At 35.3% G+C, this 20,849-nt stretch overlaps 1 protein-coding gene across 1 annotated transcript in view; it reads right to left on the minus strand.

Moving 5' to 3' along the window:
- LOC149807436 (uncharacterized) overlaps positions 1–20,849 on the minus strand; it is a 203,936-nt gene that overhangs the window by 162,092 nt on the left and 20,995 nt on the right. The window contains exon 3 of the mRNA XM_089955710.1: positions 7,074–7,155. Within this exon, the coding sequence (XP_089811836.1) occupies positions 7,074–7,155 (82 nt within the window). The remainder of the gene's footprint in view (positions 1–7,073; positions 7,156–20,849) is intronic.

The raw sequence follows: 20,849 nt of genomic DNA on the forward strand, positions 1-20,849 counted from the left end.
CCTCAATACCAGCTCAAAAGAAGACATGCAGACCCGCATGGACAGGATTGCTGAGGCACGCGACAACTAAAGCCTCACAATCAGCACCAAATAAGACCAAAGTCATGTACCAACCTGCCCATGGGAAGCCATATTTTGAACCAAGCATCCCAGTGACGGCCAAAAGCTCTCCAGGCCCATTAACATCTTCATGCATATGGACAGCATCCTCACACAAGCATTCAACATTGACATTGAGGTCAACAGCAGAATTGCCACAGCCACCTCAGCCTTAGGGAGACTATGTGGGAATGTGTGGGGCCACAGAGGAATCAGTCTTACCACCAAACTGAACGTATACATGTACCATGCTGCAGTGCTTGCAACCCTCCTGTATGCCAAAAAGATATAGATTGTCTACAGCAGACATTCCTGACACCTTAGTTCCACATGAGCTCCGAAAGATCATGTGGATAAGGAGGTAACACAACGCTCTGATATCAATATAGGCAACAGCAACTGTCACAGAATTATCAAATCTGGATGACTTAGTGATGCAGTAAAACACAATGGATCTGTAGATTTAGAAGCTTCGGTTGGTAACACAACTTTACTGCTTTGAAGGTGAAGGAGTTTTCTCAAGAATTTAAAGCATATAAAAATTATCCTGTGAAAACAAATTATACATCTAAACAGATCAGATGTTCTTGTATCAAAAAGGTAAATTGGATAGGATAAATCATATGATGAATTTAACATGCACTACACTGAGTCATTTAGTCAACAGGTGTTCTGTTTAGAGTACTTAGCACTGTGTCCCTTTGGCAGATGTTTATCAACAGCCTAAACAGCAAGAGATGCTATGAGGCTAAGGGTCATCTCATGATATTTCTGAGCAATAAAAAGATTTTAAAATAAAAAGCCGCTGTGGCAAACAACAGGATGCATTACTGATAATATTTATATTAAGGATCAAGTCAATGTCATGATTTCCTGAAAACACCATGTATATATATATACATGACAAGCTGTTCAGGAATTGTAATGAAAACAAAAAAATTCAAATGGCTGTCATGGTGGTTATACCAGCTGTCAGACCAGCTCAATGTTCATTTAAGACCAACATCATAAGACCTTTAGTTGAAAACCCTATTCTAATATGACCATCCATCTATAATGAGAAGTAATATCAAAGGCTTTCAAAGTAGCCAATAAACAGCTATAATGCAGGTTAGATCAGCACCATTTTAACTTAAAACAAACTAGAAAACGTCTGGAGAAAACAAAATGTCAATATGACTTTACAATGAGCAGCAATTATAACATATTTAAGATGGCCACTGTGGAAGTGATACTGGAAGCCAGATCAATAGCATATTCATCTGGGACAACAAGCAATGATAATAAGTGTTCCATGTTGATAGGACTTTCTGTTAGGAAACAGTGACAAGATTTTCAAGATGACTACAACGTTTATCATACTGGATTTTAGATTGGCACCATAATAATTTAAGACCAATGTGAATTATTGTAGTGTAAACCCAATGGTGATATGACTTTTTTTCAGGAAAAGAAGTGATTACATAATAATCTGAGGTGGTCACCATGGTGACTATATTGAATATTAGATTGGCATTATTTTGATTAATGACCAACTAGATATCATAAAACAGTGCTGTCCAGCCTCTTTTACTCCACGGGCCACTGAAAAATGTTTTTCTTGAAGCCTAGGGCCGCAGCAGAAAAATGAAAAGCAACTACTGTGTTGCTGCTTGAGCTCTTGCGGGCCATTTAAAACCAGCCCGCGGGTTGGACAGCACTGTCATAAAATGTCTTTTAATGAAAATGTTGATATATCCATTCAATCAGTAGTACCGGTATTGGCAATACTGGAAGTCCAAGCAGCAAAACCTTCATTTAGGACGGAACCACCAGACCACAGGATGATGCAATGTACAAGTTTCATGGCAATTGTCAAAGTAGTTTAGGATGGAACCAACAGACCACATGATGATCCAATGTACAGGTTTCATGGCACTTGTCAAAGTAGTTTAGGATGGAACCACCAGACCACATGATGATCTAATGCACAGGTTTCATGGCAATTGTCTAAGTAGTTTGGGATGGAACCACCAGACCACAGGATGATCCAATGTACAAGTTTCATGGCAACTGTCTAAGTAGTTTAGGTTGGAAGCACCAGACCACAGGATGATCCAATGTACAGGTTTCATGGCAATTGTCTAAGTAGTTTCAGAAAGAACCACCAGACTACAGGATGATCTAATGTACAAGTTTCCAGGCAATTTTCTAAGTAGTTTCAGACAGAACCACCAGACCACAGGATGATTCAATGTACAGGTTTCATGGCAACTGTCTAAGTAGTTTGGGACAGAACCACCAGACTACAGGATGATCCAATGTATAAGTTTCCAGGCAATTTTCTAAGTAGTTTCAGACAGAACCACCAGACCACAGGATGATTCAATATACAAGTTTCATGGCAATGGTCCAAGTAGTTTAGGTTGGAACCACCAGACCACAGGATGATCCTATGTACAAGTTTCATGGCATTGTCAAGGTAGTTTAGGTTGGAACCATCAGACCACAGGATGATCGAATGTACAAGTTTCATGGCAATGGTCCAAGTGGTTTAGGAAGATGAACAGTAATGACTTGTGCTAAAGACAATGTACAACATGCCATTCCATTAATTTGTTCTGGACTATGACTAGTAGAGCTAAAAATAGTAGAAATTGTGAATTTCTGACCTGTCTCTCTTCTGACTAATACATTTTTCCTACAGCTACACTCATATGGTGACAAAAGTACCTGAATTTGCCATTCTAGACCAAACATTGCAGAAAAACTAAACCTTTAAAGCTTACCTCTATAAATGAATACATTATTCTGCTTTTTAATACTAGGCATTCGGTCTGAGTACATATTCCCATATGAACCATGTGGTAATTATACAGTGCTAGATATATATATATATATATATATATATATATATATATATATATATATATATATATATATATAACATATGAACCATGTTGTAATCATACAGTGCTACATACATATTCACCTATGAACCATGTGGTAATCATACAGTGCTAGATGCATATTCACATATGAACCATGTGGTAATCATACAGTGCTTATACATATTCACATATGAACCATGTGGTAATCATACAGTGCTAGATACGTATTCACATATGAACCATGTGGTAATCATACAGTGCTAGATAAATATTCACATATGAACCATGTGGTAATTATACAGTGCTCATATGTATTCACATATGAACCATGTGGTAATTATACAGTGCTAGATGCATATTCACCCATGAACCATGTTGTAATACAGTGCTAGATATATATTCACATATGAACCATGTGGTAATTATACAGTGCTTATACATATTCACATATGAACCATGTGGTAATCATACAGTGCTAGATACGTATTCACATATGAACCATGTGGTAATCATACAGTGCTAGATACATATTTACATATGAACCACATGGTAATTATACAGCGCTAGATACATATTCACATATGAACCATGTGGTAATTATACAGTGCTAGATGCATATTCACATATGAACCATGTGGTAATCATACAGTACTAGATACATATTCACATATGAACCATGTGCTAATCATACAGTGCTAGATGCATATTCACATATGAACCATGTGGTAATTATACAGTGTTCATATGTATTCACACATGAACCATTTGGTAATTATACAGTGCTAGATACGTATTGATCTGGCTATCAGAACATGTATCTGCCATTTCCATCAGATCATGAAATAAACTCAGAATTAGTTGTAGGAATGCACATCAATTTCATATATTTGGTGATCTGCTTTATGTGTTGCTGTGTAAATTAAGCCAATTCCCTAACTGAGTCTTGTTATTTCAATTATGTACAACATGCCAATTCATCTCCAAGTCTTCTTTTTTCATGTGTTGCTGTGGAAAGTAAGCCACTTTCTGAGTCTTTTTATTTCATGTGTTGCTATGTAAAGTAAGCCACTTTCTGAGTCTTTTTATTTCATGTGTTGCTGTGTAAAGTAAGCCACTTTCTGAGTCTTTTTATTTCATGTGTTGCTGTGTAAAGTAAGCCACTTTCTGAGTCTTTTTATTTCATGTGTTGCTGTGTAAAGTAAGCCACTTTCTGAGTCTTTTTATTTCATGTGTTGCTGTGGAAAGTAAGCCACTTTCTGAGTCTTTTTATTTCATGTGTTGCTGTGTAAAGTAAGCCACTTTCTGAGTCTTTTTATTTCATGTGTTGCTGTGTAAAGTAAGCCACTTTCTGAGTCTTTTTATTTCATGTGTTGCTGTGTAAAGTAAGCCACTTTCTGAGTCTTTTTATTTCATGTGTTGCTGTGGAAAGTAAGCCACTTTCTGAGTCTTATTATTTCTTGTATGTTGCCAAGTAAAGTAAGCCACTTTCTGAATCTTGTTTTTTCATGTCTTGCTGTGTAAAGTAAGCCACTTCCTGAGTCTTGTTATTTCATGTGTTGCTGTGTAAAGTAAGCCATTTTCTGAGTCTTTTTATTTCATGTGTTGCTGTGGAAAGTAAGCCATTTTCTGAGTCTTTTTATTTCATGTGTTGCTGTGGAAAGTAAGCCACTTTCTGAGTCTTATTATTTCTTGTATGTTGCCAAGTAAAGTAAGCCACTTTCTGAATCTTGTTTTTTCATGTCTTGCTGTGTAAAGTAAGCCACTTCCTGAGTCTTGTTATTTCATGTGTTGCAGTGTAAAGTAAGCCATTTTCTGAATCTTGTTATTTCATGTGTTGCTATGTAAAGTAAGCCACTTTCTCAGTCCTCTTATTTCATATGCTGCTGTGTAAAGTAAGCCACTTTCTGAGTCTTGTTATTTCATGTGTTGCTGTGTAAAGTAAGCCATTTTCTGAATCTTGTTATTTCATGTGCTGCTATGTCAAGTAAGCCACTTTCTCAGTCTTCTTATTTCATCTGTTGCTGTGTAAAGTAAGCCACATTCTCTGTCTTGTTATTTCATGTGTTGCTGGGTAAAGTAAGCCACTTTCTGAATCTTGTTATTTCATGTGTTGCTGTGTAAAGTAAGCCACATTCTGTATCTTGTTATTTCATGTGCTGCTGTGTAAAATAAGCCATTTTCTGAGTCTTATTATTTCATGTGTATTGACAGGTACAGTAAGATAATTCTTTCTTAAGTCTAGTTGACTGCTCCTGTGTCACAAGTGGATAGAACATCAGCCTTATACAGGAGGTCATGGGATCAAACCTCAGCTGAATCATACCAAAGACTTAGAAAAATGTTACTAGCAGCTGCCTCACTAGGCACTCGGCATTGAGTTTAGTGTTAAGACTAGTCAGCCTGGTGTCAGAATAATGTGTTGTTGTTGTTGTTGTAGGGTTTAACTCCATTTTTCAGCACACGATAGGCCATATATGGCAGCCAGTATTAATGATGGAGGAAGAACCCGGGAAAACCCCAGAAAGAACCACCGACCCACGAGAAGCTACTGGCAAGCTTTCTCACATCAGAATAATGTGACTGGGTGGGACATGATACATGTCTGCAGGATGATGCACAATGTAAGACATCACTATAAACTGTCACAATGCAGATGTAATAGCAACATGACTGTAAAATTGTGAAAGCCACATTAAAAATCCAAATCTCAAGTCTTGGTACTTCATGTTCTTTGCCCTGTAAAGTAAGCTATTCAACAAGTCTTGTCATTTCATTCTGTTGCTATGTAATGTAAGTCAATTCCCTAACCATGTCTTGTTATTTCATGTCTGGTGTTAGATTAGTCACTTCCCTTATTGGCACAACCATTATGATATGTATATAATGATATCAGAGTAGGGGAATGGGCATGATGTAAAATATAGCATGACAATTTATCAAGGAAGCAGCATGTCATCATTTATTGCCATGTCACACACACACACACACTTAGAAATAGTATTATCATACAGGTTAGATATTTTTTTAATTCATACTCTATTGAGATTATGGCACCCATTGCCTAGCCTGCATGCACAAACCTTTATACCTCTCGACCATCCACACATTCACCAACACATGTGTGTGTGTGTGTTTGTGTGATTTGGATTTTTAACGTAGCTTTAAAAACATTTAAGTCATATTGCTACGATGTCTGTAGTGTGACAGTTTAAAGTGACGTCTAGCATTGGGGCATCATGCCGCTGACATGTAGCATGATGTCCCACCCAGTCACATTATCCTGACACCAGGCTGACCAGTCCTAACACTAACCTCTTAATGCTGAGCGCCAAGCATGGCAGCTGTTAGTACCATTGTTGTAAGTCTTTGGTATGACTCAGCCGGGGATCGAACCCACGGCCTTCCGCTTCCGAGGTGGACGCTCTAACCACTAGGCCACCAGAGCGGTCACCAACAAATGATGCTACAAAGTCCCTTGCATATGAAATCATGTTTAGCAAACTCACACATATCGACGTAGTAATAGATTCCCATCTAAATATAGTCACTGCAGATTCCTATGACAGAAATCAAGGTACATAGAGATTATTATCTTTTGTGAAGAAATAATATTATCATACAGGTTAGAGAAATTTATATACACCAAACAGAATGAAATGTGCTATCCCTAGATCATACAGTAGAATACTTGATAACATTAAATAAATGTTTAAATATCATGCAGGTAATATAATTTTTAAAAGTTTTAAACTGGATGGCAACATCTCTTCATATTTAAAAATTCACTTAATGCTATCAAGCATTGTACTGTATGATCCTGGTATAGCACAACTCTCTCTCTCTCTCTCTCTCACTACATAGTTTTTTTATTCAAACTAGAATACCTATACTAATTATACTGTAATGATGGATGTCAACATTTTTACAAATTGATGTATTCCCAGTATAAATTACCTATGATGGTCATTTGTAACAAACACTATTTTGTACAGCATTTTGTCATAGGAATGTACCTAATATAAGCAAACCTGTACAAGTCATTACAGCCTAAATCTACCGAGTCCTGTATGTGTGCGTGTAATATTGTTGTGTAGTTACCATTACCTTGTTTGTCATCTTCAGAGTCCTCAGCAACCGGTCCAGGTGGAGGAATTTCTACGTCTACACTTGACTGTATTTGGCCACCCTAGATGACAAAGGGAAGAAAGCCTTGGTACTATGGCAAAACATAATGTACAAAATAAAAATGGTCTGTGATACATTATTATCCTGCAGTCGGCATCAAAAATTAAAATTTTGCTCATATAACTGACTTGAGGCACAGGCGTTTATGAGGAACACAAACAACATTACTCTATTATAATTGACAAAATCAATCCACGACATTTACCTCTGCATATTTCAAGACTTGATTACTGGTAAATTAAACTGGCTCATTTGCAATAAAAACTGACATAGTTCTGTAATTGCAAATCAGTTCACCCATTGCCTTGCCTGCATGCAAAAACCTTTATACCCCTCAAACATCCACACATCAATAACAAATGATGCTACAAAGTCACTGAAATTTTAATTTATGATTTAGTGTCATATGTCAAGTATTTAGAGAAGACAGGTGGGTTTATGTTTTTGAATGGAGACAATTTTTTAAAGATATATATATATATATATATATATATATATATATATATATATATATATATATATATATATATATATATATATATATTCAGCGATATACAGTATTTGCATGTCTGTTTATGTTCAATACAAATTTACACCAATTCACCAGATGTTCCGATACAATAGCTCAAATGCAGTACAAGCATAACACTGTGCAAATACATGATGAGTGGATTGCACTTACCTGCCTACACTCTGATAGTCAGGAATTGATAGATTGTGCCATTTCAACTTTGGTTTTAAACAGTGACCAGCTGAGAGCTTAGACATTTTATCACACAAATATATTAACTATGGTGAACATGTAGGCTTATACAAGCCAATATTATTTATATAACCAAGTGTAGGCTTGTACAAGCTAATATTATTTATATAACCAAGTGCAGGCTTGTAAAAGACAATATTATTTATAAAACTAAGTGGTCCTGTAATTGTGTTATTTCTCACCTAGTTGCCAAGGAATAAAACAAAATCTATGCTTGAGAGGTCTAGAAAATCAGCCTTGATACAACTGTCATAAAACATGCTGTACAAAATGTTTTCAAAAAGTTTTCTAACACTTTTGAGATGAAGAAAGAAAGGCAACTACCGGTATTTCCATCTGCATTTTTTTAACAGAACTCTAAATTAGGTCACCAAAATGCAATTTTTATTACTTGCGGTCAAAGAAACATTAATCCTATAAAATTTGGGAAAACCTGAACCAGCTGATTTGGATAAGACATTATAAGCCTATCTTCAATTTGTTGCTCTGGAAGCGTGTGGTTGTTAAGGAAGACACCAACAACAAAAAGGAACTTGGTAAAACATGTTTTTAAGAAATATTCTAATAAGACTGTATCACAAAGGGCATATTAGCTTTTGTTGTGGTCAAAAATACATTTTAATCCTGTTTTCTGTGAAGCTATAAAGTTACTTGGAAAATCATTAAAAACATGATTTTGGTAGAGCATGTTGTAGAAACCATTTATATAAAGTTTAATTAAAAACAACAAATGAGTTTTCTACTCTGATGCCAGGTAAACTAAAATGTGTGCGTGTGTGTGTGTGATTTGGATTATTAAAGTAGCTTTAAAAATTGTCAGTCATATTGCTATGATGTCTGCAGTGTGACATTTTATAGTGATTTCTAGGACTGGGACATCATGCCGTAGACATGTAGCATCATGCCCCACCCAGTCACATTATGCTGACACCGGGCCATCCAGTTCTAATAGTAACCTCTTAATACTGAGCACCTAGCAAGGCAGCTGTTAGTACAATTGTTTATAATCTTTGGTATGACTCGGCCAGGGTTCGAACTAGTGACCTCCCACATCGAGGCAGATGCTCTAACCATTAGGTCGGAAACTAAAATTAACAACCTCCTAAGAAACATTTCTCATCAATGAGCAATACAAAACCAATGCAGGCCCATACCATATTATCACACAAATTTTGGCCAGGTACGTGTAATATTTTTACTCAGAATTGTACATAGTTCCCTTTCCAAGTCTTGCACTCCTTCTTTACTTCATCTCTCGCATAGACCAATTAGGGCTCACTGCATCAAAAAGCCACCTGGCTAAAGGGGATATTTTGCAAACCCACCGATTACTATTCTGAGTCTAGATGTTTGAAATTTAGTGTAAAGTAAGTGAGAATCATTTCTATTTCTGTGTGGGAATGAATGCAACTGTTTGCGTGATTGTTTGTATTTTACACCAGTTCATACTGGTAAACATTTGAACCCTCTCTATGCATATGTTTTTACATTGCCTATTCATACTCTTAAACTACTGAACTGTTTAAACACGTGTGTTTGTATATTGCCTATTCATACCCTTAAACATCTGAACTGTCTGTATGCATGCGTGTTTGTATACGGAGTGACTAACAAGTACATCATATTGACTAACTAACAAGGACATGTAGAAACTAAACAGATTCATGCTGTGTAGAACAACTAAAACCACACTAATAATAATTATTATTACAACATAAAGCAATCATGTGTTGTTAAGGATAGGTCCCTTATATATTACTGTACAAATATACATGGATCAAAATGAATATTTTTAAGAGTATTACTAATGCCTATTCACCATCATCATCATTCATATTCCTGTAATTATCAGAAATATTGTTGTTACTATATGTTAGTTCCTTATCAATATTGTTGTTATTGTTACTGGGTGTTAATTCCTTATCAATACTGTTGTTATTGTTGTTGTTTGTTCTTTATCAATACCGTTGGTGTTGTTCCTAATTGTATTGCTGTTATTAAGTATTAGTTCCTTATCAATATTTTGTTGTTATAGTTACTAAATTGCTAATTTTCTTATTAAGTAATAGTTCCATATCGGTACTGTTGTTCTTCTTCTTTCTATTCTTTTAATATAACAATATGTATTTGCTTATTATATTATACACAGGCAATGAAAGTTGTGGTAATACCAATGCCATCTTCTGAACAGCAGTGGAACTCTCCTCCTATCCTTTCAATTCAGTGTCAAAGAAATGCTGTGTAATTTTATGTAGTTGAAAATAACCACCAGAGAGAACTTGAGCTTTATTCAGTTTATGTAGTTGATAAACTCTCATAAAGTAAGATGTTGGTCAGTGTTGTCCTTATCAGCCTGGAGCCAGCTGATTCACCCACTACTTTCACTTTATAACCAGCTACTTTAACACAAAACTCGTATCCCCGTTGGGGGAAGTCCCCCTCCCTCCTCCCCCCTGCCTATAATAGCAACTCACCCTCCAACTTGAAATCTAATCAAGTTACGTGATGATAACATTTGCTGTCCAGTTCTATCACTGATGATGAAATCTGACTGGCATGTTAAAATGTTGTTGTTGTTGTTATAGGGCTTAACGCCATTTTTCAGCACAAGATAGGCTATACATGGCGGCCAGTATTAATAGTGGAGGAAGAACCCGGAAAACCTCCGGAAAGAACCACGACCCACGAGAAGCTACTGGCAAGCTTTCCCACATAACCACATTAGCCGAATCCGAGACTCAAACAGACAGAGGTGAGATGGCAGTGATCTGTAACAGTAAGCGCTTTAGACCACTCGGCCACTCGGGGCCCCTGTTAAAATGTAGTATCTAATGTAAATTTTTCTAGTTTGGGGGTGTCTTGGAAATAAACTTGTGGACAGTGAATACAAATATTTCAGTGTCAAATTAGTGCTGGATGAATAAAAAATGACTGACCTTTATTCAAGTCATGAGTGAGCGTGATTTTCATGGAATATGTATATGAAAGTGCCCAAATGACTGACCTTCATGTGTGTGTACAGTGAGCGAGATTTTCCAATGATTCATGTGTGAAAGTACCACCTTCATGATCCAGATCTGGCTCATCTCAATTATAATACTATGTGACAACAAATGTCCTCATAATGACTGTCATAATAAAACAAATTACTATTGTACCAACACTAAATAAAAGGGACATAACTCTAAATTTTGACTGTAATTGTTTTTCCTAAATATATACTTTTAACCTTCATCTGGGTTACCTTATGTTAGTTCTTATGCGCAGCAATGACATAACTAAGTTTCAAAAGCATGGTATGAATGTTCATGAGAAATCTATGAATATATATCTGATCCTTACATGAAGACTGGTGTTAAATTCAAGGTATCATTTATCGATATTCAGTGAATATAACCACTGTACTACTTTATTCGGGGTGGGGTGGGGTGTGTGATTGCTTTTCACTTTTATGAGATTGATCATTTTAAACTTAAACATATTCATCTGGAAATATGGCTTTTTAAAACCCTGGGGTATAATGTATAAAGGATAGTTATTGTTGTTGTTGTAGGGTTTAATGCCATTTTTCAGCACACGATATGCTATATATGGCAGCCAGCATTAATGGTGGAGGAAGAACCCAGGAAAACCCCGGAAAGAACCACCGACCCACGAGAAGCTACTGGCAAGCTTTCTCACATTAGCCGAATCCAAGACTCAAACCCACGCAGACAGAGGTGAGATGGCAGTGATCCGTAATGGAGAGCGCTTTAGACCACTCGGCCACTTGGGGCCATACATAAAGGGTAGTTTCTATCACAAGAAGTCTTAGTATAATCACAGAAATATCAGCACTAGGTATAAGTGAGTTCAATGACTGCTGAATAAGTGGGGCTTTTTTCCCCATCACAGTACAAAAAATGTTATCACATTATTAATTTTTTAAAAATGCTCATGAAGAAATGTGCCTTTTACAACCTCATGTTATATACGTACCGAGTAGGCACTTGTCAAATAAAATATCGAAATAATGTTCTCCAATTTACTGTTAATGCACATGATATACTGTGTGGGTAGGTGGCTGTGTAAGTATGCACTTCAGTGGATACGTCAGTGATACTTCAGTGCATATGTCCGTGGAGCTATTATCAATTGCAAAATAAACAGAGACAACCTAAATATTATGTCAGTTGTCTTACTGTGAACAGATCATTACTCCCCTTTCATTGTGTCATATATCGTTCTATTGGAATTCAAACAGATCAAAGGCTGTCTGTCAAGCTAAACATGGCAGACCATAAACAAACCTAGTTTGACAAGATTAATGTACTTCCTAATGGCTATCTCATTACCGATTCCCATTGTCATTACATGAGACATAACACTTCCATTCTCGTCTCAATTACACAAATGAATGAAATTCATTACATAATACATGGCTTAACTATGTCATTTTCAGCGAATACCCACATTCAAGTCTTTAGAAAACATAAAATCATCTAATATCAGTGAATTCTATGGATTCTCATAAGTCATATCAACTAAAGTAATGTACGAAATCTTACAATACGCAGTTCCTACACAAACAAGACGACAAATTCAAACAATTCGTGAATTTATATAAAGATCATTGTACGAATTCAGATATCTGAACCCAACATAGTTATACGCATATCAAGAATACTGATCTACAAATTTAAACGAATACATTCATGCAAATATAAACAAATAAATTCAAGCAAACCATTATATTGGTATCAATGAACTACATCAAACTGACACAAATACCATGTGCTTTCAGGCTTTGTTTGCTTCTACAGCCAAAACTGTTTCCGTTGACTTTCCAGACATCCGGTCCCTTTGATCAATATTTTATGAGAGAATCTTTTCCAAATTCAGTCTCAGAGTCCCTTATATTTTCACTCTTGCAGGAAAATTGCAGGCCGGCTAGATTTCTTTGGATTGGGGCAATTTAACCCTAAGGATTTTTGTGTGGGAACCACACCCCTTATTTAGCGTAACCAATCAAGATTAACTTTATTTACCACCTTTTATAACATGGCACCAAAATTGCGGTCAGCATGACTTACAGAATTCCAAACAAGAGATCTGGAAAAACTCAGCGTCTGACAAAATCAAAAGTTAACCATTCATTTTCTAGTTGTCTAATGGCTAAGTAAACGAAGACATAATTAAGAATCACTTCCTCTTCCACCACAGACATTAGACGTCATTACAGTATAGCGATTAAACAAGCACCTGTCACCATAAATCTAATTAATTGTTCTCTGGTCCCAAGTTAATGTGCTCTTCATACATCAAAAGAAATCTGCATCCTTAGACCCAACTTACTTGCAGATGCTTGCTATCTATATAATCAGTCTGAGCTCAAAAATTTCCCCAACATATGTCTATCAAACTGTAAATAACTCTTCAACCCCACTGATGCTTGTAAGTGGTGTTGATAACACTACTTTACTTCCCAGTGACATATACGCGCGTATAATCCACAACTCGAAATTCTTGTGCTGCACAGATGAATACCCCATTACCGCTATGTTAAATGAACATTGATTGGTTATCATGTACGAAGTTTACACATGTGTGATTATCATAACCAATGACAGGGCTGTTTACTCAAATATTTCAATGTAAGTCTGGAACATAATAAGTTAAATTTAGACACCCGGAAAGGGCTTTTCCACACTTTAAGAAATGTGGGAAGTTAAGATAAACAAATATGGATTCCCATTCAGATGTGAGCAAGTTTGAAGTGTGTAATGCTAGCAATAAAGAAGAATGTACTGTATCAATCTTAGAAAATGGATCAGTTATTGACGTTAGTCCAGTTTCAACATTAGATACAAGCAATTTTAAATGAGACAACAAGGATCATAATGATGCATTAGTAGTCAGCTTAGTAACCAGCCTCAGTATTCTTAGCAGTTGATATGGTAACACTCAGCAGCAGTGAGGCTGCACAAAACCTTAGATTGGGTGAACTAAGCAGTGGTTGGAGAAATCCGAAATTTCAGAAAAATGAGTTAAGTAGCTGAGGGTTGTGTGCACTCTGCATTCATGTATGTGATAGGGACCATGAATAAACCTTATAACAAGAAATTAGTACAAGAGAAATCAAAATCTCCGACATTATGTGAAATAAAATAATGCAACATTCAGATTATTGCACTAATTTTATACAAGACACATCATCATATTCAGAAACAATGAAAAAATACAGTGAAATTGTTAAAGCATCACAAATAAACCATTCTAAGACAGAAATATTTTCAACAGGGAAAATAAATCGGGAATTTACCTTGGACTACCACCAGAACCTTTAAAAACAACAAGTAAAAGCATTAGGAATAACAACCACGCAAAAATGAATTTACAAAACTGTACTCAAATTTCAAAAACACACACAAATGAAAAAAAGGGTATTCAAACCTCTTATGATACAAATGCGTATTTATGTGACTCAGTATCATTGTGAAGTGTCAAATTTTGAAGTACTGAAAATTTAAAGTTGAATACATTTAGCAATTAAAGTCTTATCACAGTTAAGCCAGGAAAGTCTTTGTGAAGGGTCACTCTGAACTTTCATCGTTCATCTACCACCATGTCAGTGTAAACTTCAAATGAACAATATTTCCAAACCAGTGAAATGGACCGGGGTATCTTAAACAGTCTTTAGAAGTAAACATTTGAGCTACTGACCATAACTGCTTGGTAGGAACCTATGTCCACTTATCATATTTTCAAAGGGAAAATTGTCACGCACTGTCGTACATAGATTCTGAGCTGTCTAAATCTGATGAAAGTAATTATTTCTTTGGGAAAGATTAGGGACCCTTGACTACAATTGGGTAGAATAAATTAGGGCGTACACTTTAGAGCAATCTGACTTTAAAGTGATGACCCCAGTGTAAATTCTTTAGTCTGGAAATTTCCTACGAGATGAAACTTTGTCTCAACTCCGTGGAAACCTAAAGATTAGTGCTTTCCTCATGAAACAAGAAAGGGACCAGTGGTCGTTGTATAAAAGGAAAGGCATGTTTAGTGCTGGGACGCAGAAGTCCTGAAAGAAAAGCAGCAACGAGGAACAGCTTTTGGAGATAAGGATGAGTCCGAAGACCAGAATATGGGAAAAGAAAGAAGGAAGGAGGTCAGAGAAAAAGGACCAAGAAGTCCATGAAGGGACAGAACCTAGAGCTGTTAGGATGAACTAGGAGACGTTGATATACGGTCAAAGTGATTGAAGGTGATGCAATTAATCATGGCTATTGCGCTCTTTCACCTCTTGTTATGATGATGTCATAAATCCAAATTGGACACACCTGTTAAATTCTGCCTATATAATCTAACTTGAATTTGAATTACCGTTAATTTGTTCTGATTACATTTGTTATTTTCTTGTCAAAGGGGCTCGTATTGTTTTATTTCTTCCCAGTATTCTCACTAAATTCTCTGTTGAAATTCCATTCTTCTTTAACTCCCGCCTGGCTATAATATCGAGAGAGGTCATAATCTGGATAACTCAGCCAAACCCAATTAACCACCCCTCTTTATAAGAGGGCGAAGTTACAATCATATAACTTAAAAAAAAAAATTTGATAATTATCAACTATATGATATTGATGTTATGTATATTTAGTTTGCAATGTTTGTTTGTTAGTTGGGTTTTTTAATTTCAATATATGCTATTAATAATGTAATATTGTGTGCTGGACTTGACCTTGTCCAAAATCAAGTTCATTTTCTATTTCACCTGAATTATTGATTTTGTTTAAATTTTATAAATGATACCTACCTAAAATGTCCTCAATGTGTATGGGTTTAATATTAGGATCATTATTAACAGAAGTACACATATTTATTTGAGTTTGGGTCTAGGTTATTGGAATTTCCCTATCAATATACATGTACCTGGCCTACCTGATATATTCTACATTATAATGTTAATAACAGACCTTCTAATTATAACTAAGATTTTATTTTGTAAACATTAAGAAGTTTCTAGAGGGTTAATTTTCATCAGGTAATAGTCTTAGAAAATCCTAATTGTGACCAGAGGTCAAGTAGGGGACTATATTATCTTAGCTTTCTAGAAATTATTAATTTGTGCTGTTAGATCTTAGCAGAATCAGTTGTATTATGTTGCATCCTGTAATTCATTTTGGGGGGAATTTGTTTATGCAAATTACTTAATTCAAGTGATTCTTCTGTGGAAGTACTAACTGCTCTTCAAAAATAACATTCTTGGAAATCGAGACTTGAATTTTTAGTGAAATTTCAAATAAGGAGTTATGTCTTGGATTGTATTATTGTGATCCAACAAAAGACTGTTGACACATCATCACTACCCTGACCATCATCACTACATGGACCAGCATAGGCACATCATCACTACATGGACCAGCATAGACACATTATCACTACATGGACCAGCACAGGCACATCATCACTGCATGGACCAGCATAGGCACATCATCACTATATGGGCCAGCATAGACACATCACTACATGGACCAGCGTAGGCACATTATCTCTACATGGACCAGCGTAGGCACATCAATGCCTTCTGCACTGGATTTAACTTGGGTCTCCACTGATAAACTTATAGGATAACAAAATCTTTGAAAGGAATAAATTATCCATGGATAGCCATACCTGCACATTGGTCTGCAATAAAGCTATCAACATTCCCTGGAATTTACCCAGAAAAGGAGCATGGGAAGGGGAGGGAATCTGCTTTTATAAAGAAAGGACATGTACTGAGAAATGGAACCAACATGTTCTCTGTGTAAGAACCAGCAGGATGATAAAATGCGTGTTATAATCCAATGTGAATTACAGACGACAAAGAACACAACTATACCATTGTCTTAACACAGAGTTTTGGACAAGTAAAGACAAAACACCTGATTAAAGTATGGATAAAAGACATTTGGACAAGTAAAGACAAACCACCAAATTAAAGTATGGATACAAGGATATATATATAATGAATGTAGCAGAATAGAATTAGTAAATTAGGAAAGCAATTTGTAGCTCAGCCATATCAAAATGAAGAAAACTAATTCATGTAACTTTTCAGGGGAATCTAAATGACCAAGGCAGTTGCATTAGCAGGGTTGCTCCATCTAAATAGAACAGCAAAACACTGTAAATATCACCCAAATAATTTGTTTTAATCAAAATTGAGAAAAACATGGAAATGAGTAGATATGGAAAGCAATTTGTACTTAAGTTCAACCAAACTTAAGAAAAGTAACTAAAGTCAGAGGAAGGACAGTATATATATATATATATATATATATATATATATATCTTTAAGAGGTAGGTGTGTTTAACGACTAAAGTTTTATTACCACCATAATTTTACTACCACCGTGTTTAAATTAAATCCATGCCAAAACCACCTTTGGTTCCATTACCAAATTTTAATATGACTATTTTACAATCCAACTCATGAACTGAGCAATCTTGATCAATTTTTTTATCACCAAATAGAGATATTTCTCCATACATGTACTACCATGTTTTCAATCAAGTCACTACAAGAAATGCTTTAAATCTTTCTTAAGACCTTTGCCTCAAAAGCTATAACAGTACTGACCATGTTTTCAGTCCCAATGCATGACAGTACATTTAAATCCATAAAAACCCAAAATAGAAAAAGTCACTGTACCAAGTTTTCCATCAAGTTCAACAAAAACATTTTCAGTCCATTTCATGATATCAAGTCTTAAAGGTATAAGTCTTCAACCAGGTTTTCATTCATGTCCATGCAAAGAAACATTTCATCTCAGAATATCAAGCTAAAATAGTATATAAAAGAAAGAAAAAATTAAAAATAATGGAAGATATAAATAATTAAAAAAAACACATGCATGCATTAACACTGTGCAACACACACGCATACATTTTTTACTTGTAAGTACTGATTTGATTTGGAAAACTAAATCCCCTGCAAGAAAAAAGGAGTTAAGAATGTACAACAAATTAAATACCACAAGTACCACATCATGAGGACAAAATTAACAAAACTTAACAGACCTTTGGGAAAAAGGTCACTTATTGATTTGAAAGGGGAAAATACAAGGATTCCAGCCAAACAGGCTCATGCATGAAGGGAAATGAGAATGACCTAGAAATCTATTCTGGATTAGCCATATAACAAAAGAAATGCAAACTAACATAAAACAAAGAAAAATCTTGATTCAAAATATGCTTTCCAAATTATTTTTATTTTGTAGATAAAATACCCAATCATCAAATAATGGTCAGGGATAAATGGTGACAGTGACATAAAAGCCTATAATTTTAGAAAATATTAGGGAGTGTCCCTAAAGCTGTATGTGCTGTGATGGGAATGTGTGGTGTCCAGGGGGCATCCCTAAAGCTGTATGTGCTGTGATGGGGATGTGTGGTGTCCAGGGGGCATCTCTAAAGCTGTATGTGCTGGAGTGGGGATGTGTGGTTTCCACAGATAAGGAGCTTACAGAGCTAAAATCTGAACAGGGAATTTCATCTACAAAATTTCACAATCATTAAATATCAATTTCCAAATTTCTCATTATAAAAGCAGATGAACTCTTCCTGTGAATTTTAAGTTTAGTTATTTGGGCTTTAAATTATTTATCTAAGTATTAGGTTATCTCAGATTCTTAACTATTTACAAGTGAGCCAATTTGTTGCATGAAATAGGAATTCATGACACTTCAGAATCTATGGAGAAGTACCTGATAATTTATTATACATAACAGCTAATAGGACTCAATATTATTATTATTATCATTATTATTTACCACTCCGGTGGCCTAGTGGTTAGAGCGTCCACCTTGGATGCAGGAGGTCATGGGTTTGAACCCCAGCCAAGTCATACCAAAGACTAATATAAAGACGGTACTAACAGCTGCCTCACTAGGTGCTCAGCATCAAGAGGTTAGTGTCAGGACTGTTTAACCTGGTGTCAGGATAATGTGACTGGGTGGGACATCATGTTACATGTCTGCAACATGCTGTCCCACTGCTAGACATTACTATAAACTGCCATACTACAGACATGAAAGCGATATGACTGAAAAATTGTTAAAGCTACATTAAACATCCAAATCACACACATTATTATTAATATTATTATTATTAGTATTATTTATTTACTTATTTATTAATATTATTATTATTATTAGCTTGGAATTATATTTCTGAGTTTAGAACTGAACTTGTAAATTCCAAACAGAATTCATGTACTTCTTTTAAAATCACCATGACAAAATAAATATGACAAGATACCTATTGGTAGATTAAATTTTGCAGCGTCAAGTTTTGGAAAGTCTGAAAATCATCAGCAATTTTCTAGATCACAGAGGTTATAATACAAAAACAAACTGAAACAGATTATCCTGGATGTAAGAGTGGAATTTTGTTTCAAATTCCCATTCAGATGCAAAACAAGAGTCATTCTAAGGACTGCTGCTTTTCAGACCAAAAGTAATTTTACAGGAAACCAAGAAAATATCATTTTACAACCATACTGGATTTAAGATTGGCACCAGTTTTATTTAGAACTAACAAAATATCATAAGACATATTTTAGTGTAAACCCATGTCAATGTCACTTTCAATTAAGGAGTAGAAAGAATTTCAAGATGGCTATCCAAGTAGCCATATTGGAGCTCTCATCTGTTTCACTTTAACCAAACAGATATCATAACAAGTCTTCAAGTAAAAAATCCCAAGTCAATAATATCAACCTATCAATGAAGAATAGAAATAACAATATTTTCAAAATGGCCACCAGCCATATTGGTTGTCAGTACTAACTAAATGGTCTACATCTATTAATTTTGATATTGTGTACATGTACTGTATGCAATGCCTTTAGGCATTTTCAATACAAATTACATTGCATTTAACTCAGCTTTGAAGTCCTTATTTTGGTTCAGTGACTTCAAACAAAGTTTCATTCCATAATATCTGACTCCATTTTCTTGGTTACAAGATTTCAGTCATTAGACAGACTTGGCTAAATTACTAAACCCAGTCTAAATACACTTTTGTACATCTTTTATTGGCTAAACTTTATGCGAACTTCTCAGAAAGGCCGATTTGTTTAATATCATAACTTGTTGGTACACTAGAAACTCAGCTGACAAAAATGTAATGTTTACTTGACATACTGACATTCTGTAACAATGTCTTGTGGTATATGTCATGAGGAATAGAACAGCACTTTAAAGTTGCATCTGTATCAGGCTAAAGTAAACTCTTACTTTACTGTCACCCTGAAATTTAGCAATATTAAACTTATGTGATGAACTTAATATGCCAAAACCAGTATATATTTTTGAGCTGTTAAGATAAAAGATGTGTGTTTAATGGGATGCTCTTATTAACAGTAGGACTATGGTAGATGTCTGTACACATTAAACATGGGTTCAATTACTTTTGTCAGTTACAATTATAATGGGATTAGTCACAATTACAATTTCAATAGTATTCAAAGTTAGGACTGTTTAATTGCAATTACAATTACACCATACTGGTGATGTTCAATTACAATTACAAGGATAGTTGTAACTGAACCCAAGTCTGAATCCCACAGTATACCAAGTAAAATCATTTACACAGTTTTCTTAGCTTTATTGCTTATTCTATGTTAATTCCTATATTATTAGTCTAACACCTGGCAGTTAAGATATGTATATTTTTCTCAATTTTTTAAAATTTGTTTGGGAATTAAAAAAAGACATTTATTTTTGCTTTTGAAATTGACTTGTAATTGAGCAATTACACAATTCTAGACCTTCATTACAACTACAGTTAAACCACATAGTCAGCATTTAGCATGCTTACAGCCGTGTTACATGGGGGGGGGGGGGTACTGCGATATGTGATGAGCATGTTTTTAAGAACAATCAGCAATGAAATTAGTTGGCAGT

The sequence above is a fragment of the Sinohyriopsis cumingii genome, chromosome 1, assembly GCF_028554795.1.
Source record: "Sinohyriopsis cumingii isolate HCF-2022 chromosome 1, ASM2855479v2, whole genome shotgun sequence".
In the NCBI taxonomy this organism is placed as follows: domain Eukaryota; kingdom Metazoa; phylum Mollusca; class Bivalvia; order Unionida; family Unionidae; genus Sinohyriopsis; species Sinohyriopsis cumingii.